This window comes from Leuresthes tenuis, unplaced genomic scaffold (genome assembly GCF_036924035.1).
Source record: "Leuresthes tenuis unplaced genomic scaffold, fLeuTen1.0.hap1 SCAF_10, whole genome shotgun sequence".
NCBI classification, from domain to species: domain Eukaryota; kingdom Metazoa; phylum Chordata; class Actinopteri; order Atheriniformes; family Atherinopsidae; genus Leuresthes; species Leuresthes tenuis.
The window spans coordinates 787,249-810,223 of NW_027325364.1; the positions used below are offsets into that span (position 1 = coordinate 787,249).

General features: G+C 47.0%; 2 protein-coding genes across 2 annotated transcripts; one reads left to right on the plus strand and one right to left on the minus strand.

Moving 5' to 3' along the window:
- The first annotated feature begins 1,512 nt into the window (after positions 1–1,512).
- Positions 1,513–15,591, plus strand: aste1a (asteroid homolog 1a). The gene is made up of 6 exons (XM_072393465.1): positions 1,513–1,639; positions 5,688–6,508; positions 10,387–10,692; positions 10,772–10,976; positions 12,395–12,551; positions 14,844–15,591. Exons 1-6 carry the CDS (start codon positions 1,513–1,515, stop codon positions 15,235–15,237), a joined length of 2,010 nt encoding a protein of 669 aa, XP_072249566.1. The 3' UTR covers positions 15,238–15,591.
- Positions 15,592–16,749: 1,158 nt separating this feature from the next.
- On the minus strand, positions 16,750–19,645 carry LOC140315873 (uncharacterized). The gene is made up of 4 exons (XM_072393466.1): positions 19,525–19,645; positions 17,835–17,979; positions 17,470–17,578; positions 16,750–16,917 (listed from the first exon to the last, which is right to left on the minus strand). The coding sequence occupies exons 1-4, from the start codon at positions 19,598–19,600 to the stop codon at positions 16,789–16,791; spliced, it is 459 nt and encodes a 152-aa protein (XP_072249567.1). The 5' UTR covers positions 19,601–19,645; the 3' UTR covers positions 16,750–16,788.
- Positions 19,646–22,975: the final 3,330 nt, after the last annotated feature.

Sequence of the window (22,975 nt, forward strand, 5' to 3'; positions counted from 1 at the left end):
ACTTTAATCTGATTCACCGATGAGTGCCTCAGGCTAATATTCATTATATTCAGTAAAACTTCATTTTATCTGTATTTATCTGTCTTTATAAAACATTCTGGGAGTGTCTGCATCCATTCAAAGGAAATCAGGTTTGTGCATAAAGTTGAATAAAGATGTAGCTCAGCTTTATAAATCTGCTGTAAAGAAAGTTCACGCACTTTGGGTCCACCTTCAGCCTGTTTTACACCCGGAAGTCTGACCCAGAACTCTGCAGTAATGGACCTTCAGGATGTTCAGAATTAATCATTTAACCATTAATAGAAAGTTCATTCAATTCATTTATAAAGCGCCAAATCACAGCCAATACCATCCCAGGCCGCTTCACAGATCCAGATCCATAAGGTCCAGATGAATCCAGTTCCTACGGAGCCAGCAGAACATGAGGCTCAGGAACCCAACAGGCTGCACTGAAGCTTCTTCTTCTCTGAATCAGTTTAGTTTTAGTTTTAGAAACATGAGGTTCTGTTTCTGGGACACTTCAGCTGCTCTCTGAGCGCTTATTTAAAATCTGAACATCTAAAGTTGTCTGATCGGAACCAGCAAAAAGCGGAAGAAGATTCAAACGGAGCACATTTAACTGTGTGCGGCCATTACCGCCATCTAGTGGTCAAGTTCACGAGCTGCAGACTTATTACCTAACAGCGTTTAGAGAGAAATGATTCTGAGTTTCACTTTTATTTCCAAAGCCTCAACAGCTGGTTCTGATCTGATCTGCTCTGGTTCTGGTTCTGGTTCTGTTCTGATCTGATCTGTTCTGGTTCTGATCTGATCTGATCTGATCTGATCTGATCTGGTTCTGTTCTGTTCTGGTTCTGTTCTGTTCTGTTCTGATCTGGTTCTGCTCTGGTTCTGTTCTGTTCTGTTCTGTTCTGTTCTGATCTGCTCTGATCTGCTCTGGTTCTGATCTGTTCTGTTCTGTTCTGTTCTGTTCTGCTCTGATCTGCTCTGGTTCTGTTCTGTTCTGCTCTGATCTGCTCTGGTTCTGCTCTGGTTCTGTTCTGTTCTGTTTTGTTCTGCTCTGATCTGCTCTGGTTCTGTTCTGTTCTGTTCTGTTCTGTTCTGCTCTGGTTCTGATCTGTTCTGTTTTGTTCTGCTCTGATCTGCTCTGGTTCTGCTCTGGTTCTGTTCTGTTCTGATCTGTTCTGGTTCTGCTCTGTTCTGGTTCTGGTTCTGCTCTGGTTCTGCTCTGATCTGATCTGGTTCTGGTTCTGATCTGCTCTGGTTCTGTCTTTAACTCGGTAAAAACTTCATCTCTTCAGACCTGCAGAGTCTTCAGGTTTCTGCGCGTGCGCAGACCTTCAGGTGAGCTCCTGGCTCGCGCGGCTGTTTGCGGACATATTTAATATTTTTCTCCGACACTTGAGAAGCAGCCGATCCTGTGATGTCAGGAAAATGAAACTTAAGGAACCACACCGGCCACGCGCTCCGTCCTTATAAGAGCGGCGGCGATGCGCGCTCCGCAGACCGAGGATGGGTGTCACGGGCCTGGCTTCTCTGCTGGACGCCCGCAGCAGGGTGTACCGGGAGGCTGAGTTCTGCCGGAGCCGGCTGGTGATCGACGGCTGCAACCTGGTTTACCTGCTCTACTTCCGCTCAGGTGAGTCCGCTCCGCAGCTCTGAAGCGACACAGGAGGGAACCCGGTTTACACCAGAGGAGAGAAACTTTCTTCTGAGCCGAGGAATGATCCAACAACTCATCCTGAGTTTGGTCAAACTGCGAAACTTTCAGATCCATCAGATGATTATTTACTTTATTCATTAATTAGAGTTTTTGAACGTATTTTTGATGCAGGAAGTTTGTGATTTAATTCCCGGGAGCAGCTCTGAGTGAACTTCATGTTTGAAGCGCTGTTTCCTTCAGTCTGGGTTTCAGTGAAGTGAAACTCATCCGGAGCCAGCTGTTGCTACATCACAGAAAGCAGAACCTCATGATGTAGTACACTTTTATTTACATTTATTACACTTTTATTTACATTTATTACATTTATTACACTTTTATTTACATTTAGTACACTTTTATTTACATTTATTACATTTAGTACACTTTTATTTACATTTATTATACTTTTATTTACATTTAGTACACTTTTATTTACATTTAGTACACTTTTACTTACATTTAGTACACTTTTATTTACATTTAGTACACTTTTACTTACATTTAGTACACTTTTATTTACATTTAGTACACTTTTACTTACATTTATTACATTTTTATTTACATTTAGTACACTTTTACTTACATTTATTACATTTTTATTTACATTTAGTACACTTTTATTTACATTTAGTACACTTTTACTTACATTTAGTACACTTTTATTTACATTTAGTACACTTTTACTTACATTTATTACATTTTTATTTACATTTAGTACACTTTTACTTACATTTATTACATTTTTATTTACATTTAGTACACTTTTATTTACATAAAAGATCAGTTCTGATCAACTTTAGAATGAGTTTTTCTGGAGAAACCCAAAAAACAAAGAGTAAACAGTAAGAAGTGCAAAGAGTTGCTGTTTAGACAGATTTAGGTGTTCAGAAGGACGAGTTTCAGGTTGATCAGGTGGAAGGTGGTGGCCCCTCCCCTCACATTTCTGCGTCACATTTCTGCGTCACTCCAGCATTGTTCTTAATGTGCTCTGGTATGTGACAGGAGAGAAAAGACTCCCTATAAATAATAAATAGGACTGCTGGGATGGGCTCCAGCCCCCCCCCCACCCGAGTAACGGATTGACGGTATAGAAAATGGATGGAAGGATATAATAAATAGTCCGACATTTACTGACAGCTAGTGATCAAGTTGAAGATAACAACCATCTTCAGTGATTTCCTGCAGCGTTTATTCTGGATTTCTGCCTCCATCTGTCCGGAGTTTACTGTGAACACGATGTGTCTTTTCTTACATTTCATAACAAATATGATAAATCATCTCAAATCTCAAACTTCCCACAAACCCTTTCTTCTTCTTCTTTGACTCCTCAGAGCAGCGCTTCTCTTCTTCTTCTTTGACCCTCAGAGCAGCGCTTCTCTTCTTCTTCTTTGACCCTCAGAGCAGCGCTTCTCTTCTTCTTCTTTGACTCCTCAGAGCAGCGCTTCTCTTCTTCTTCTTTGACCCTCAGAGCAGCGCTTCTCTTCTTCTTCTTTGACGCCTCAGAGCAGCGCTTCTCTTCTTCTTCTTTGACTCCTCAGAGCAGCGCTTCTCTTCTTCTTCTTTGACCCTCAGAGCAGCGCTTCTCTTCTTCTTCTTTGACCCTCAGAGCAGCGCTTCTCTTCTTCTTCTTTGACTCCTCAGAGCAGCGCTTCTCTTCTTCTTCTTTGACCCTCAGAGCAGCGCTTCTCTTCTTCTTCTTTGACTCCTCAGAGCAGCGCTTCTCTTCTTCTTCTTTGACCCTCAGAGCAGCGCTTCTCTTCTTCTTCTTTGACGCCTCAGAGCAGCGCTTCTCTTCTTCTTCTTTGACTCCTCAGAGCAGCGCTTCTCTTCTTCTTCTTTGACCCTCAGAGCAGCGCTTCTCTTCTTCTTCTTTGACCCTCAGAGCAGCGCTTCTCTTCTTCTTCTTTGACTCCTCAGAGCAGCGCTTCTCTTCTTCTTCTTTGACTCCTCAGAGCAGCGCTTCTCTTCTTCTTCTTTGACGCCTCAGAGCAGCGCTTCTCTTCTTCTTCTTTGACTCCTCAGAGCAGCGCTTCTCTTCTTCTTCTTTGACCCTCAGAGCAGCGCTTCTCTTCTTCTTCTTTGACTCCTCAGAGCAGCGCTTCTCTTCTTCTTCTTTGACCCTCAGAGCAGCGCTTCTCTTCTTCTTCTTTGACCCTCAGAGCAGCGCTTCTCTTCTTCTTCTCATTCTTGTGGCCATAAAAAGAACCTCGAAGCACACCTGAATTAACCGTACAGCTTCCAGATAATTGAGCACCACACTTACAAACAGTTCTCTATACTCTCCACGCACACGTGCACACGTGCACGGATTTGCTCAGCACTGAAATGCTTCCTGAAACCTGGTCATATCTGTGTTTTATATGAGATCTGTCCAGGGTGAACCCTCCTTCCCCACCCTGATAACTGCGATAAACAATGTTTTATGTTTGTTGTTTGATAGAAACCAGAGATAAATTCACCTCCCAGGACAGTTTATTCTGACCTCTGTGCAGCTGGAGTGGATATAATCTGTGATAAATTGTTTGTTTCAGCATGAATAATAAAGATGTCATAAAGTTTATGATGTCATTGGTCGAGGTGGAGAACGCCACGATCCCTGTGATAAAGGAGAGTTATGGCTGGTAAAAGTGAGTCAGCAACAGAAACAGGAGCCAAGTTATTTTCCTGTTGAGTCTCAGCTTCATTTAATCTGGTAACAAACATCATTTCTACACCTCAGACCTGCAGCATCCCATAAAGTGAACCTTTCCCCACTTTGTTTCCTTCTGCCAACACTTAAAGCCGTTCTGACTCTGAGGAAACCAGGTGATGCAGAGTTCCAGCTGTTATTTTGTCCCATTCCTCCTTAAACAGGTCTTAAGGTGTGCAGCAGTGCGGGGGGGTGGTTGTTTCTCTGCTGGGGACAGGTCAGGACTGCAGGCAGCCAGTCCAGCACCCGTACCTCTTCTTCCTCAGCCAGGCCTTTGGACTGTGGCAGAATGTGGTTTTCCATGGTCTGCTTGAACAATGCTGGGACGTCCCAGGAAAAGATGTGGCCTTGAAGGCAGCATCTGTTGCTGTAAAATCTCAGTGAACTTTTCTGCATTAATGCTGCCGTCACAGAAGTGGAAATGAGCTTTGCCCCCTGATCCAACCCCATACCATCACAGAGCCTGGCTGCAGGGACTGGCTGCTGACAGCAGGCTGGATGCTGCTTTTGCTCTTTGCTCCATTTCTTCCAACAAAGATGTGGAATACTGATGGGTCTGACCACAGCACACGTTTCCACCGTGTGACGGTCCATCCCAGACGCCTCCGAGCCCAGAGAAGTGGACGAGGTTAACATCAGGCTTCTTTCCTGCACAGTAAAGCTTGTGAATGGAACTCTGTATTGTGGTGCTGGACAAAGGTTTCCACAGTATTCCCTTGTCCATGTGCTTCTATCAGCTGCTGATGAATGACGGTTCTTGATGCAGCGTCTGAGGGGTCAGAGGTCACGGGGTCCAGCTTAGGCTTGCTCCCTCGTCCTTTACACTGAAACTCCTCCAGATTCCTTGAATGCTTTAATGATATTCTGCTCTGTAGAGGCCAGAGGTCACGGGGTCAGTCTGAGGGGTCAGAGGTCTGAGGGGTCAGTCTGCGGGGTCAGAGGTCACGGGGTCCGTCTGAAGGGTCAGAGGTCACGGGGCTCTGTTTGAGGGGTCAGAGGTCTGAGGGGTCAGTCTGCGGGGTCAGAGGTCACGGGGTGTCCGTCTGAAGGGTCAGAAGTCACGGGGGTCCGTCTGAGGGGTCAGAGGTCACGGGGTCCGTCTGAGGGGTCAGAAGTCACGGGGGTCCGTCTGAGGGGTCAGAGGTCACGGGGTCCGTCTGAGGGGTCAGAGGTCACGGGGTGTCCGTCTGAGGGGTCAGAGGTCACGGGGCTCCGTCTGCGGGGTCAGAGGTCACGGGGTCTGTCTGAGGGGTTAACAGTTTGAGAGTTTCCTCATGTTTGTGTGCCGTCTTTCAGGGCTGGACCAGAACCACGGTGGCGAGTATGCTGCCTTCGAGGAGGAGACGGAGAGGTTCATCGCAGCCCTCAGAACCTGCGGCATCACGCCGTACGTGGTTCTGGACGGAGGTTCGGATCAAACAGACAAGAAGCTGGAAACAGTGACGCAGAGAGCCGAGCAAAGGATCCACAAAGCCCATCAAGCAGCGCTGAGCGGCAGGCAGGAGAACATCCTCCCCCAGCTGGCCCGCTACGTGTTCCGACAGACGCTGGCCCGGCTGGAGGTTCCGGTGGCCCAGTGCTTCGCAGAGGCTGACCAGGAGATAGCCGCCCTGGCCACTGAATGGAGCTGCCCGGTTCTCTCCAACGACAGTGACTTCTACATCTTCAACCTGCCAGCAGGGCTGCTGCCCATCTCTCACTTCAGATGGCAGGAGGCGACGCAGAGCGGCTCCCGGAGCTACATCCCCTGTAGGAGGTACTACGCCTCCAGCTTCTGCGTCTTCTTCGGAATCCAGCGCCAACTCCTGCCCACCTTCGCCACCTTAGCTGGGAACGACTACGTGAAGCTGAAGGGGATCAGCTGGGCGCAGTTTGCTCCAGCAGGCAGCGAGAGGACCAGCCGCCTGGAGGGGCTGCTCTGCTGGCTGAGGGCCTTCCAGCAGCCTCAGGACGCCATAGAGGCGGCGCTGGGGCTGATGGGAAACCTGAGCGAGACCAGCGAGAAGGAGGTGCTGCAGACGTTGTACCGGGGGATGGAGGAGTATAAGCTGGGTCCCAGCACTCTGAGGAAGTTCTTTATCCACGGGGTGGCACCTCTGTTTCCAGCTGTGGGCGAGGTAACGAAACCTTTCACTTTTCAGGTTGTTTTCAGGATTTTTGCATTTATTTTTTCATATAAATCACACCAGAACACCTGGTTAAAGGAACCGGATGAGCTGTAACTGGAGCTTATTTCCTGCCTGATCAAAGAATAGTCTGTGTGTTCATGAACTTCTTTCATTTGTGCTGCAGCCAAGGGCGTAACCATGGTTTAGACATTGGGGGGGTCCAAGAAAAACAGAATTGTTGAGTGCATTATCTACAATTCTTTATTCATATATGAAAAATTGGACATTTAGAACATAGTTTAGAGGACTACATTGACCATGTAAGTTCACATCTAAAGGAATAGTGTAATTTCTCCGAGACAGTGACTGCCCCCCCACTTTGTTTTGGTTAGTTGCTTCCTGTTTACTGACCTTAAACACACCTACCAATTACAGTTATGCTCTTCCAGTAGTTCTGTAGCAAATAGGACAGCTTCCAATGGAAAACGACCAAATACCCAAAGCATGTTTATGGAAATATTTTAATAAGGACAACTAATGATGTAACAAATTACAGACTTTTCCTTTAACAAAAAATGTGCCGAGGACTTTTAAGTCCAGGTTCATTTCTATTGTGTCAATGTCTCAAAATGTGCATTAACAATGAAAAGTCTAATAGTCTAATGTTATTTTTGTTTTAAGTTTTTTTATTTTGAAAGGGGGCGGAAGTTTATTTTGTTGATTCTGTGTTGGATTTCCTGTTCTGGTACAATCTGCTCTGTTGAGCAGCGGCTCCGTCAAAAGTAGAAGTCCAACGTAAAGATAAGGAGAGCCGCTGCCGTTACCACGGTAACACACGGAAATAAACTGAAAATAAATAAGACATAACAAGAGACCGATCCCTTGACAGGGTTCATAAAAGGAGAACATGCATTTTACATGTTTTCTTCTGTATATTGGGGGGGACACGACCCCCCAAAGAATGCGTGGTTACGCCACAGGGTGCAGGTAAACTAATTAAACTCAAAGTGTAGCGCAGTTATAACCTGTTAAAGCTGCTCTCTCCTGCAGGACCTGGCTCTGATCCCACCCTGGACTTGGCCCAGTTATACCCTGGACTTGGCCCAGTTATAACCTGTTAAAGCTGCTCTCTCCTGCAGGACCTGGCTCTGATCCCACCCTGGACTTGGCCCAGTTATAACCTGGACTTGGCCCAGTTATTACCTGGACTTGGCTCAGTTATAACCTGGACTTGGCCCAGTTATAACCTGGACTTGGCTCAGTTATTACCTGGACTTGGCTCAGTTATAACCTGGACTTGGCCCAGTTATAACCTGGACTTGGCTCAGTTATAACCTGTTAAAGCCGCTCTCTCCTGCAGGACCTGGCTCTGATCCCACCCTGGACTTGGCCCAGTTATAACCTGGACTTGGCTCAGTTATAACCTGTTAAAGCTGCTCTCTCCTGCAGGACCTGGCTGTGATCCCACCCTGGACTTGGCCCAGTTATAACCTGGACTTGGCCCAGTTATTACCTGGACTTGGCCCAGTTATAACCTGGACTTGGCTCAGTTATAACCTGGACTTGGCTCAGTTATTACCTGGACTTGGCTCAGTTATAACCTGCTAACGCCGCTCTCTCCTGCAGGACCTGGCTCTGATCCCACCCTGGACTTGGCCCAGTTATAACCTGGACTTGGCCCAGTTATTACCTGCTAACGCCGCTCTCTCCTGCAGGACCTGGCTCTGATCCCACCCTGGACTTGGCCCAGTTATAACCTGGACTTGGCCCAGTTATTACCTGGACTTGGCCCAGTTATAACCTGGACTTGGCCCAGTTATTACCTGGACTTGGCCCAGTTATAACCTGGACTTGGCTCAGTTATAACCTGGACTTGGCTCAGTTATTACCTGGACTTGGCTCAGTTATAACCTGCTAACGCCGCTCTCTCCTGCAGGACCTGGCTCTGATCCCACCCTGGACTTGGCCCAGTTATTACCTGGACTTGGCCCAGTTATAACCTGGACTTGGCTCAGTTATAACCTGGACTTGGCCCAGTTATAACCTGGACTTGGCCCAGTTATAACCTGGACTTGGCCCAGTTATAACCTGGACTTGGCTCAGTTATTACCTGCTAACGCCGCTCTCTCCTGCAGGACCTGGCTCTGATCCCACCCTGGACTTGGCTCAGTTATAACCTGGACTTGGCCCAGTTATAACCTGGACTTGGCTCAGTTATAACCTGGACTTGGCCCAGTTATAACCTGGACTTGGCCCAGTTATAACCTGGACTTGGCCCAGTTATAACCTGGACTTGGCCCAGTTATTACCTGCTAACGCCGCTCTCTCCTGCAGGACCTGGCTCTGATCCCACCCTGGACTTGGCCCAGTTATAACCTGGACTTGGCCCAGTTATAACCTGGACTTGGCCCAGTTATAACCTGGACTTGGCCCAGTTATAACCTGGACTTGGCCCAGTTATAACCTGGACTTGGCTCAGTTATTACCTGCTAACGCTGCTCTCTCCTGCAGGACCTGGCTCTGATCCCACCCTGGACTTGGCTCAGTTATAACCTGGACTTGGCCCAGTTATAACCTGCTAACGCCGCTCTCTCCTGCAGGACCTGGCTCTGATCCCACCCTGGACTTGGCCCAGTTATAACCTGGACTTGGCCCAGTTATAACCTGCTAACGCTGCTCTCTCCTGCAGGACCTGGCTCTGATCCCACCCTGGACTTGGCCCAGTTATAACCTGGACTTGGCTCAGTTATAACCTGTTAAAGCCGCTCTCTCCTGCAGGACCTGGCTCTGATCCCACCCTGGACTTGGCCCAGTTATAACCTGGACTCGGCTCAGTTATAACCTGGACTTGGCCCAGTTATAACCTGCTAACGCTGCTCTCTCCTGCAGGACCTGGCTCTGATCCCACCCTGGACTTGGCCCAGTTATAACCTGGACTTGGCCCAGTTATTACCTGCTAACGCCGCTCTCTCCTGCAGGACCTGGCTCTGATCCCACCCTGGACTTGGCCCAGTTATAACCTGGACTTGGCTCAGTTATAACCTGGACTTGGCCCAGTTATAACCTGCTAACGCCGCTCTCTCCTGCAGGACCTGGCTCTGATCCCACCCTGGACTTGGCTCAGTTATAACCTGGACTTGGCCCAGTTATTACCTGCTAACGCCGCTCTCTCCTGCAGGACCTGGCTCTGATCCCACCCTGGACTTGGCCCAGTTATAACCTGGACTTGGCTCAGTTATAACCTGGACTTGGCTCAGTTATAACCTGCTAACGCCGCTCTCTCCTGCAGGACCTGGCTCTGATCCCACCCTGGACTTGGCTCAGTTATAACCTGGACTTGGCCCAGTTATTACCTGCTAACGCCGCTCTCTCCTGCAGGACCTGGCTCTGATCCCACCCTGGACTTGGCCCAGTTATAACCTGGACTTGGCCCAGTTATAACCTGGACTTGGCCCAGTTATAACCTGGACTTGGCCCAGTTATTACCTGGACTTGGCCCAGTTATAACCTGGACTTGGCCCAGTTATAACCTGGACTTGGCCCAGTTATAACCTGCTAACGCCGCTCTCTCCTGCAGGACCTGGCTCTGATCCCACCCTGGACTTGGCTCAGTTATAACCTGGACTTGGCCCAGTTATTACCTGGACTTGGCCCAGTTATAACCTGGACTTGGCCCAGTTATTACCTGGACTTGGCCCAGTTATAACCTGGACTTGGCCCAGTTATAACCTGGACTTGGCCCAGTTATAACCTGCTAACGCCGCTCTCTCCTGCAGGACCTGGCTCTGATCCCACCCTGGACTTGGCTCAGTTATAACCTGGACTTGGCTCAGTTATAACCTGGACTTGGCCCAGTTATAACCTGCTAACGCCGCTCTCTCCTGCAGGACCTGGCTCTGATCCCACCCTGGACTCGGCTGCCTCTGACCCAGGCCCGGCTCACCTCAGACATCCTGGACGTGCTGCTGCTGCAGAGATTGAGCCTCCGCACCGCCGTGGATCACGCAGACCTGCCCAGCTGTAACCTGACCTCCAGGCCGCTCCGGCAGCTGATGTACGGGCTGCTGCTGGGCAGAGGGGGGCCGCAGCAGGTGGTGGAGAGGGACCGAGATGGCCTCAGGCTGACGTTCATCCCTGTGAAACCATCCTTCAGCAGCCTCACCGAGCAGATCTCACTCAGCTCTCTGCCTGAGGTGATGCTTCTTCTGTTTATTACTCTCCATTGGGGGGGAATAAAGATTTAACTCTTCTCCTGCTGGGCGGGGGCTGCAGATGGAGCCTTCGGAGCGGCTGCAGGTCCTACTGGAGGCTCTGGGGGTGACTGAGGACTCTCTGAGGCTTCTGGGGCCTGAGCTCAAACTGCCGGTGGCTGCTACCTGCTACTGGCTGCAGAGGGCTGAGCCTCCTCCGGACCAGAGGCTGCTGAAGGCCCTGCTGCTGGGGATGAGCTCCGGGGAGAGGGTCAGAACCAGAGCAGGTAACCAGAACCAGAACCAGGGCAGGTAAACAGAACCAGAACCAGGGCAGGTAAACAGAACCAGGGCAGGTAACCAGAACCAGAACCAGGGCAGGTAAACAGAACCAGGGCAGGTAAACAGAACCAGAGGAGGAAAACAGAACCAGAGGAGGTAAACAGAACCAGAACCAGGGCAGGTAAACAGAACCAGAACCAGGGCAGGTAAACAGAACCAGAGCAGGTAAACAGAACCAGAACCAGGGCAGGTAAACAGAACCAGAACCAGGGCAGGTAAACAGAACCAGGGAAGGTAACCAGAACCAGAACCAGGGCAGGTAAACAGAACCAGAGGAGGTAAACAGAACCAGGGCAGGTAACCAGAACCAGAGCAGGTAACCAGAACCAGAACCAGGGCAGGTAAACAGAACCAGAACCAGGGCAGGTAAACAGAACCAGGGCAGGTAACCAGAACCAGAACCAGGGCAGGTAAACAGAACCAGAGGAGGTAAACAGAACCAGGGCAGGTAAACAGAACCAGAGGAGGTAAACAGAACCAGGGAAGGTAACCAGAACCAGAACCAGGGCAGGTAAACAGAACCAGAGGAGGTAAACAGAACCAGGGCAGGTAACCAGAACCAGAGCAGGTAACCAGAACCAGAACCAGGGCAGGTAAACAGAACCAGAACCAGGGCAGGTAAACAGAACCAGGGCAGGTAACCAGAACCAGAACCAGGGCAGGTAAACAGAACCAGAGGAGGTAAACAGAACCAGGGCAGGTAACCAGAACCAGAGCAGGTAAACAGAACCAGAGGAGGTAAACAGAACCAGGGCAGGTAACCAGAACCAGAACCAGGGCAGGTAAACAGAACCAGAGGAGGTAAACAGAACCAGGGCAGGTAACCAGAACCAGAACCAGGGCAGGTAAACAGAACCAGGGCAGGTAACCAGAACCAGAACCAGAGCAGGTAACCAGAACCAGGTAACCAGAACCAGGGCAGGTAACCAGAACCAGAGGAGGTAAACAGAACCAGGGCAGGTAACCAGAACCAGAACCAGGGCAGGTAAACAGAACCAGAGGAGGTAAACAGAACCAGGGCAGGTAACCAGAACCAGGGCAGGTAAACAAAGGTTCTCAGTATTTTTTTGAAGTAATTGTTGCATTAAAAGATCTCGTGACAAACTGTTAGTTTGCAGCTGACTTATTCCCCAACTCTGGAGGTATTTTAGTATCTGAAAGAATAACCACGACATAAAGAACAAATTGTCTTTGTTTGTGGTTCTTAGTTTATTAAAACTATTAAACTATTAAAACTAAACGTAGCCTGTAGTTCTTTCTTTTCCTGATTTTGAACAAGCTAATTCAGTTCTTTGTCAGTCGATGGCATGTCTGGGCTCTAGTTTCTGTGGTTCAGCTGTTTACTGTGGAGCGTTTTGTGCAGCTTTGCAGGCAGAAAGAAACCTATCAAGTAAAGCCAACAGCTGTATTCAGAGGGCAGATGTGACTCATGCCATCAACCAGTGGCAGGCGTGCCTGACTGACAGCATGAAGCTGAACCAGCTGCTGGGCCGACCTCTGCCGGAGCCGGAGATCGCACGGTGAGACCCGTCAGAATCATATGTTTCTGTATTTATCAGACGCTTTTATCCAACTTACAGATGAAGATATAACAGCTCTATAAAAAGCTAACAATAAGCTAACAATAAGCTAACAATAAGCTAACAATAAGCTAACAAAAAGCTAACAATAAGCTAACAATAAGCTAACATCAAAGCTAACAATAAGCTAACAATAAGCTAACAATAAGCTAACAATAAGCTAACAAAAAGCTAACAATAAGCTAACAATAAGCTAACATCAAAGCTAACAATAAGCTAACAATAAGCTAACAATAAGCTAACAATAAGCTAACAATAAGCTAACAATAAGCTAACAAAAAGCTAACAATAAGCTAACAATAAGCTAACATCAAAGCTAACAATAAGCTAACAATAAGCTAACAATAAGCTAACAATAAGCTAACAAAAAGCTAACAAAAAGCTAACAATAAGCTAACAATAAGCTAACATCAAAGCTAACAATAAGCTAACAATAAGCTAACAATAAGCTAACAATAAGCTAACAATAAGCTAACAAAAAGCTAACAATAAGCTAACAATAAGCTAACATCAAAGCTAACAATAAGCTAACAATAAGCTAACAATAAGCTAACAATAAGCTAACAAAAAGCTAACAATAAGCTAACAAAAAGCTAACAATAAGCTAACAATAAGCTAACATCAAAGCTAACAATAAGCTAACAATAAGCTAACAATAAGCTAACAATAAGCTAACAATAAGCTAACAATAAGCTAACAAAAAGCTAACAATAAGCTAACAATAAGCTAACATCAAAGCTAACAATAAGCTAACAATAAGCTAACAATAAGCTAACAATAAGCTAACAAAAAGCTAACAATAAGCTAACAATAAGCTAACAATAAGCTCCATAGAAGGAACCCAGGAGTCCGACTCTGTCAGAGGGGACAGAGCAGAGATAGGGTGCAGGCATAGAAGGAAGAGCAGAAAGATAAAGTGCAGAGATAGAGGGGGGAGGGAAGTACAAGGTAAGTGCTGGGATAGGAGATGCTCTCTGAAGAGCTGGGTTTTCAGGAGCTTCTTGAAGATAGACAGGGACGCCCCTGTTCTGGTAGCGCTCGGTAGGTCATTCCACCATCGTGGGACGACACATGAACAGAGTTTGGATTGTCTTAGGCGTGGTGTAGGAGCTGCTAGACGACAATCCTGGGACCAACGGAGGGACCCAGTTGGGACAGAAGCCTTTGCAAGAGCATTCAAGTAGATGGAGCCGCTCCATTAAGCTCTTTGTAGCTAACATCAGGGACTTGGATCTGATGCGGGCGGCTATATGATCTCAGAGTCCAACGTCTGAAGCTTTAAATAAAAAAGAAAATGCATTTAAAAGGTCCCTTTAAGCCAAAAGTTGAGTCGGTTTTTAACACTTACGGGCCAGTGTAAAAGTATGTTTATTTAAAGTTCTGATGCTGCTCCATCAGAGGATAGACTTTAAAGTTCTGATGCCGGTCCATCAGAGGATAGACTTTAAGGTTCTGATGCTGGTCCATAAAGCTCTGACCTCTGACCTCCTGACCCACTATGAACCTCCCAGACCCCTCAGGTCATCTGGATCCGGTTCTTTATCAGTTCCCAGAGTCAGAACCAGACCTGGAGGAGCTGCATTCAGCTTCTATGCTCCACATGTCTGGAACAAACTCCCAGAAAGCCTCAGATCAGCTGAAACTCTCAGGATTTAAGTCCAGGTTGAAGAAACATCTATTTTCAGATGCTTTTGAATAAGCTTGAGTTTCAAAACGGAATCAGATTTTAACTCCTGATTTTATCTATTGTTCTTATTTCTTTCTTTTGCTTAAATTTGAAATCCTGCTTTTTATTTCTTCTGTTTTAATGTCTCTGTAAAGCACTTTGTTGTTGAATTGTACTAAATAAACTCGCCTTACAGTAATTTAGCTCCATTTAGCTTGTTTTTCCAGGCTTTAGATAACAATCATTCATAATTATATCAGACAAATCATTCGACTGAACTCTGACCAGGATAAGCTACACAAAACGCTTTATTTGCCCCAAAATAGGTGATAGATGGTTAGATATTTTCAATTCAATATAAACCCAAAGTACACATTTTAGCAAGATTTAACTCAGCAGTGAAAACCCAATTTAAAGATAAATCTATGTAAATAACTCACAGATGAATAAGAAAATCCACATTAAATGTAGATTGTTCTTCCAGCAGTGTAACTTGCATTTAAACTAACTAAAAATGAGCAAAAAGAAGTTTAATTTGATTTCAAAGTGACTAAAGTCTGGTTCAGCTTGTTTCAGGGGACGCTGGTGCACCAGCTGCTCCTCCAGCTGAGTGCAGGCCGACCGAAGCGCATCTTCAGGAGCGACCGGGCCAGTGAGAAGCAGTATGACGCCATGCTGTCCGCCGTCCACCGGTTCAGGCCTCCGAGGGCGCTGCTGGCCTCAGAGAACCAGCAGAGAGCCCAGAACCAGCCCCTGGAGAACGCCAACCTGCGGAAGCTGTTCCTGCTGCACGAGGACGAGGAAAACGAAGCGCTCAGCGAGATCCGAGCGCAGGACGAGCTGCGACTGCAGGACGGTGTGTTCATGAGAACTCGTTACAGAACCAAGGACAGGAGCAACAGAACCAACCAACCAGAACTGGCCCGGAAGGAGGCGAGTCGAGGGTTCCACATCCTCTGATGGACCGACGGTTTAGCCACTAGGGGGCAGTGCAGGAGGACTTTTTGAATGACCAGGTGTGAAGGTTCAGGTGGAGCCCGATGAATCTGTTCAGTTTTAACTCTGTTTTGGGTTTCCAGCAGTTCTAGAAGAACTCCTCTGAGCCTCAGTCTGGGTTAAGGCTGGTTCTGGTTTTAAGCTTTTCTGGTGTTTTAACCTTTTTAACTGGATGAAGTTTGGATTCTTTTCACGTTTTCCTTTAGGTTTGTGTTGCTTCTGCCTGGACTGAGGCTGGCTTGTGATGCACTTTAATGTTTGAGATGCTTTCAAATACATTTTAACAGTTAATATTACCTGATTGTGTTCATATGAATCTGATAATAAAATAATCTAACAAAAGGAGAAATACTTGGAGTTGTTTTTTAATGTCAAAACCTTTTCCAAAAATCCTGGAAAAGCCGAATTTCTGGAGCATAATGATCCTTCAACATGTTCAACTTTTATTTATCAGAGATTCACTGTGTTTAGAAGCTAAAGTAGAACCTGATGCAGTAAAAGTTGTTCTGGAGTCAGAGAAAGACTTAAAGAACCTGCAGTGACGGCGTTCTTCAGGTTACCTGCTGACAGGTGAGGTGTCGGGACAAAGGACTCGTCTCAGTTTCAGCATTTAAAACGTTTTCTATTCTCCAAAAAGTTCCCTGGATTCTGATTCATTTTATTCAGCATGCCGACTTTTTGGGAAATATTTCTGGAATCGGAGCCACGTTTAACGCCTCTATTATAATTATATATTATATATATAATTATATTATATTTATATTATAATCTACCAACTCTATTCTCGTGTTTTAAACTGCTGCGACCGTCAGGATCGTCGAGCAAAGAACTGAAACTGCTGAAAGCGTGTCTGACGGGGCTCGATCTCCTGGTCTGATGTGAAGGTGACGAAACCAGCAAGATGTTCCAGGAGTTCCAGGAGTTCCAGGTGTTCCAGGTGTTCCAGATGTTCTAGGTGTTCCAGGAGTTCCAGGAGTTCCAGGTGCTCCAGATGTTCCAGGTGTTCCAGGTGTTCCAGATGTTCCAGGTGTTCCAGGTGTTCCAGGAGTTCCAGGAGTTCCAGATGTTCCAGGTGCTCCAGGTGTTCCAGATGTTCCAGGAGTTCCAGATGTTCTAGGTGTTCCAGGAGTTCCAGGTGCTCCAGGTGCTCCAGGTGCTCCAGATGTTCCAGGAGTTCCAGGTGCTCCAGGTGTTCCAGGTGTTCCAGGTGCTCCAGGTGTTCCAGGTGCTCCAGGTGTTCCAGGTGCTCCAGGTGTTCCAGGTGCTCCAGATGTTCCAGGTGCTCCAGGTGTTCCAGATGTTCCAGGAGTTCCAGGTGTTCCAGGAGTTCCAGGTGTTCCAGGTGTTCCAGGAGTTCCAGGTGTTCCAGATGTTCCAGGAGTTCCAGGTGCTCCAGATGTTCCAGGAGTTCCAGGTGTTCCAGATGTTCCAGGTGAATAATGTGATACAAACAGTTTCTACACAGAACAGACTCACTCTGGGAGGTTTAATCTTTATTGTCAGCTCCACAGCTAACTAACACTTGTTCATTCTGCGAGATGCATGGTGGCAGTTATCAGAGAACACGTCGTAAACGGCACCGCCGGCATCCACCAAGTCTGCAACTGTTTTGGTTCCGCTGCACCTCACGATGGGAGCGATGTTCTGCAGACAGAAAACACTTCAGGACTCTGGAGAATGGAAGTCTGGTTAAAAAACTTTGGGTCAAATGATGCTTTTTTCTGAGCTGAAAGTTCCTGATTCTACAGAACCTGAACATTACCACCAGGGGGCAGTATTCTACCAGTTTGGTTTATTTCTGTCAGTGAGGAAGTTTACATTTTACCATAAAAACCTGTTTTTACCATAAAAACCAGCTGCCTGCGGTTTGTACGGCTCAGTCAGAATCATACTTTTCTTCAGACTTTAAACTCTTCTCTGTTGTTGTCAGTCAGACACAACTTGGGTCAGAAAGGAACAAACGGATGTGTTTTAACAAACTAAATGAAACATCTTGGCCTCTTACTGTCTGAAATGACATAAAAGTGTCTTTTTTCACCTCGTTTTTCCGTATTTTTCTGATCTGGGTTGTATTTCATGAAATCTCCCGGATATAAAACCCAAAGATGTTCTGGTCGAACTGCTTCTTTGACTGAAGTAACTGAGTTTTGTTGTAGATGTTGCAGGTTAACTGTTGGACGTGTTTGAGCAGCTCACCTTCCATTTGGAGCTCATGAACCTTTCCTCGACCACCACCGTCTGAGAGGAACGTCCGTATCGATCTCCTTTGTGGATGAGCCACTGAGAGTCATCGTCCAGCGTCACTCTGCAGAAATGAACCTTTAGCTTCCAAAGATCTGATTGGTCAGTCAGACACCCCGAGCTGAGGTGCATTTAGCATCATTTATTCTGGAAAAAGACGCTTTAATCTCTTTCACACGTTTCTTCTTTGCCTCACAGTGAATAATGTGGATAATAAGACATTTGATTTGTGTTCACACACAATAAGAAACCATGTAAAATGGGACAGTGCAGTGGAAATGAAGCGGAGAACAACGTAAAAACAGGAGTTTTTAACTCACCGAACTCCAGAGTGGCTTATTGGTCCAGAACCAGAGGAACTGCTTCCCATCGGCCTCCTCATCCTCTCAATGGTCTTCACCCGAGAGTTGTAGAGATCCGTCAGTTCCTGACCTGAGAGGGTGTAGTCGAAGTCGTCTCGGCCTTCTGTCAGAGCAAGAGTTTCAGAGTCAGTTTGGTGCTTTTATACCACATAAAGCCTTTAAAACAGCTCACCGCTGAAGGAGGACTCCACAGAAGCAGCCAGCAGGCAGAGTTTGGTGCTTTTATACCACATAAAGCCTTTAAAACAGCTCACCACTGAAGGAGGACTCCACAGAAGCAGCCAGCAGGCAGAGTTTGGTGCTTTTATACCACATAAAGCCTTTAAAACAGCTCACCACTGAAGGAGGACTCCACAGAAGCAGCCAGCAGGCAGAGTTTGGTGCTTTTATACCACATAAAGCCTTTAAAACAGCTCACCGCTGAAGGAGGACTCCACAGAAGCAGCCAGCAGGCAGAGTTTGGTGCTTTTATACCACATAAAGCCTTTAAAACAGCTCACCACTGAAGGAGGACTCCACAGAAGCAGCCAGCAGGCAGAGTTTGGTGCTTTTATACCACATAAAGCCTTTAAAACAGCTCACCGCTGAAGGAGGACTCCACAGAAGCAGCCAGCAGGCAGAGTTTGGTGCTTTTATACCACATAAAGCCTTTAAAACAGCTCACCGCTGAAGGAGGACTCCACAGAAGCAGCCAGCAGAGTCAGTTTGGTGCTTTTATACCACATAAAGCCTTTAAAACAGCTCACCGCTGAAGGAGGACTCCACAGAAGCAGCCAGCAGAGTCAGTTTGGTGCTTTTATACCACATAAAGCCTTTAAAACAGCTCACCGCTGAAGGAGGACTCCACAGAAGCAGCCAGCAGGCAGAGTTTGGTGCTTTTATACCACATAAAGCCTTTAAAACAGCTCACCGCTGAAGGAGGACTCCACAGAAGCAGCCAGCAGAGTCAGTTTGGTGCTTTTATACCACATAAAGCCTTTAAAACAGCTCACCGCTGAAGGAGGACTCCACAGAAGCAGCCAGCAGAGTCAGTTTGGTGCTTTTATACCACATAAAGCCTTTAAAACAGCTCACCGCTGAAGGAGGACTCCACAGAAGCAGCCAACAGGCAGAGTTTGGTGCTTTTATACCACATAAAGCCTTTAAAACAGCTCACCGCTGAAGGAGGACTCCACAGAAGCAGCCAGCAGGCAGAGTTTGGTGCTTTTATACCACATAAAGCCTTTAAAACAGCTCACCACTGAAGGAGGACTCCACAGAAGCAGCCAGCAGAGTCAGTTTGGTGCTTTTATACCACATAAAGCCTTTAAAACAGCTCACCGCTGAAGGAGGACTCCACAGAAGCAGCCAACAGGCAGAGTTTGGTGCTTTTATACCACATAAAGCCTTTAAAACAGCTCACCGCTGAAGGAGGACTCCACAGAAGCAGCCAACAGGCAGAGTTTGGTGCTTTTATACCACATAAAGCCTTTAAAACAGCTCACCGCTGAAGGAGGACTCCACAGAAGCAGCCAGCAGGCAGAGTTTGGTGCTTTTATACCACATAAAGCCTTTAAAACAGCTCACCACTGAAGGAGGACTCCACAGAAGCAGCCAGCAGAGTCAGTTTGGTGCTTTTATACCACATAAAGCCTTTAAAACAGCTCACCGCTGAAGGAGGACTCCACAGAAGCAGCCAGCAGAGTCAGAGCTGCTGCAGAGACGAACACTTTGAAGGACATCATGCTGGATTTGGGTCTGGATTCTTCTTTGCTCAGATTGAAGCCCAGGTGGGGATTTATAGTCCTGAGACTCCTCCCACGCAGTTCAGTCCAACATCAGTGTTTACCTGCTGGGATTTCCACACAGCTGAGAAAAACACATTTCATCACATCAGCAGATTAGAACCAGAACAACAACATGTCCTGAACAGGGTTAGAAGACATCTTTGAGCCTTTTCTCTCCTGCTGCATTTCCTTTACAGATCTGGTCTGTACTGTAGGACAGAATCATATTTTATGTCCTCATTATTTGTCGGTTTGTATTTGTTTAGTCATGGAGTTTTCCTGCTCTGTAATCTTCTTGCTTCTTGTTTTATTTTGCAGAGTTTGCCTCCTTTTGTGTTCAGTTGGGTTTATCCACGGTCTGTGGTTTCAGCTCCTCCCGCCTCAGCAGCGCCTTCACCTGAGTTTGATAAAGCCACCTCTGCCTGTTTTCACCTGCTTGCTCTGGAAGTCAAACCTCAGTAAAACTCATCGTTCATTCAGTCCAACGCAGCACGACGGTAATCACTGGCACAAGCAGAAAGGCCAAGAAGATGCTGGAAGCAAAGACTAAACTACAGTAAAATGTTTGACGGCAGATTTTTGGTACGAATGGAAGCTCGTTCTGGTTCGCTGGTCGAGGTCGAGGGGAGGAATCAGCGTTTGCTGTCATCAATTCACCAGCTGCACAGCTCAGTATCATCCTTTGTCCTAAGTCTGACCTCTGAACCCCGCATTTAGTGACCTCTGACCTCACATTTAGTGACCTCTGAACCCAACATTTAGTGACCTCTGAACCCCACATTTAGTGACCTCTTAACCCCACATTCAGTGACCTCTGAACCCCACATTTAGTGACCTCTGAACCCAACATTTAGTGACCTCTGAACCCCACATTTAGTGACCTCTGAACCCAACATTTAGTCACCTCTGAACCCCACATTTAGTGACCTTTGAACCCCACCTTCAGTGACCTCTGAACCCCACATTTAGTCACCTCTGAACCCCACATTTAGTGACCTTTGAACCCCACCTTCAGTGACCTCTGAACCCAACATTTAGTCACCTCTGAACCAAACATTTAGTGACCTCTGAACCCCACATTTAGTGACCTCTGAACCCAACATTTAGTGACCTTTGAACCCCACCTTCAGTGACCTCTGAACCCCACATTTAGTGACCTCTGAACCCAACATTTAGTGACCTTTGAACCCCACCTTCAGTGACCTCTGAACCCCACATTTAGTGACCTCTGAACCCAACATTTAGTGACCTTTGAACCCCACCTTCAGTGACCTCTGAACCCAACATTTAGTCACCTCTGAACCAAACATTTAGTGACCTCTGAACCCCACATTTAGTGACCTCTGAACCCAACATTTAGTGACCTTTGAACCCCACCTTCAGTGACCTCTGAACCCCACATTTAGTGACCTCTGAACCCCACATTTAGTGACCTCTGAACCCCACATTTAGTGACCTCTGAACCCCACCTTCAGTGACCTCTGAACCCCACATTTAGTGACCTCTGAACCCAACATTTAGTGACCTTTGAACCCCACCTTCAGTGACCTCTGAACCCCGTATTTAGTGACCTTTGAACCCCACCTTCAGTGACCTCTGAACCCAACATTTAGTCACCTCTGAACCAAACATTTAGTGACCTCTGAACCCCACATTTAGTGACCTCTGAACCCAACATTTAGTGACCTTTGAACCCCACCTTCAGTGACCTCTGAACCCCGTATTTAGTGACCTTTTAACCCCACATTTAGTGACCTCTGAACCTCACATTTAGTGACCTCTGACCTCACCTTCAGTGACCTCTGAACCCCACATTTAGTGACCTCTGAACCCCACATTTAGTGACCTCTGAACCCAACATTTAGTGACCTCTGAACCCCACATTTAGTGACCTCTGAACCCAACATTTATTGACCTCTGAACCCAACATTTAGTCACCTCTGAACCCCACATTTAGTGACCTTTGAACCCCACCTTCAGTGACCTCTGAACCCAACATTTAGTCACCTCTGAACCAAACATTTAGTGACCTCTGAACCCCACATTTAGTGACCTCTGAACCCCACATTTAGTGACCTCTGAACCCAACATTTATTGACCTCTGAACCCAACATTTAGTCACCTCTGAACCCCACATTTAGTGACCTTTGAACCCCACCTTCAGTGACCTCTGAACCCAACATTTAGTCACCTCTGAACCAAACATTTAGTGACCTCTGAACCCCACATTTAGTGACCTCTGAACCCAACATTTAGTGACCTTTGAACCCCACCTTCAGTGACCTCTGAACCCAACATTTATTGACCTCTGAACCCAACATTTAGTGACCTCTGAACCCCACATTTAGTGACCTCTGAACCCCACAGTTTGTGACCTCTGAACCCCGTATTTAGTGACCTTTTAACCCCACATTTAGTGACCTCTGAACCTCACATTTAGTGACCTCTGACCTCACCTTCAGTGACCACTGAACCCCACATTTAGTGACCTCTGAACCCAACATTTATTGACCTCTGAACCCCACATTTAGTGACCTCTGAACCCCACATTTAGTGACCTTTTAACCCCACATTTAGTGACCTCTGAACCTCACATTTAGTGACCTCTGACCTCACCTTCAGTGACCTCTGAACCCAACATTTAGTGACCTCTGAACCCCACATTTAGTGACCTCTGAACCCCACCTTCAGTGACCTCTGAACCCCACCTTCAGTGACCTCTGAACCCCACATTCAGTGACCTCTGAACCACACATTTAGTGACCTCTGAACCCCACATTTAGTGACCTCTGAACCCCACCTTCAGTGACCTCTGAACCCCACCTTCAGTGACCTCTGAACCACACATTTAGTGACCTCTGAACCCCACCTTCAGTGACCTCTGAACCCCACCTTCAGTGACCTCTGAACCCAACATTTATTGACCTCTGAACCCAACATTTAGTGACCTCTGAACCCCACATTTAGTGACCTCTGCACCCCACATTTAGTGACCTCTGAACCCCGTATTTAGTGACCTTTTAACCCCACATTTAGTGACCTCTGAACCTCACATTTAGTGACCTCTGAATCCCACCTTCAGTGACCTCTGAACCCCACCTTCAGTGACCTTTGAACCCCACCTTCAGTGACCTTTGAACCACACATTTAGTCACCTTTGAACCCCACCTTCAGTGACCTTTGAACCCCACATTTAGTGACCTCTGAACCCCACATTTAGTGACCTCTGAACCCCACCTTCAGTGACCTCTGAACCCCACCTTCAGTGACCTCTGAACCACACATTTAGTGACCTCTGAACCCCACCTTCAGTGACCTCTGAACCACACATTT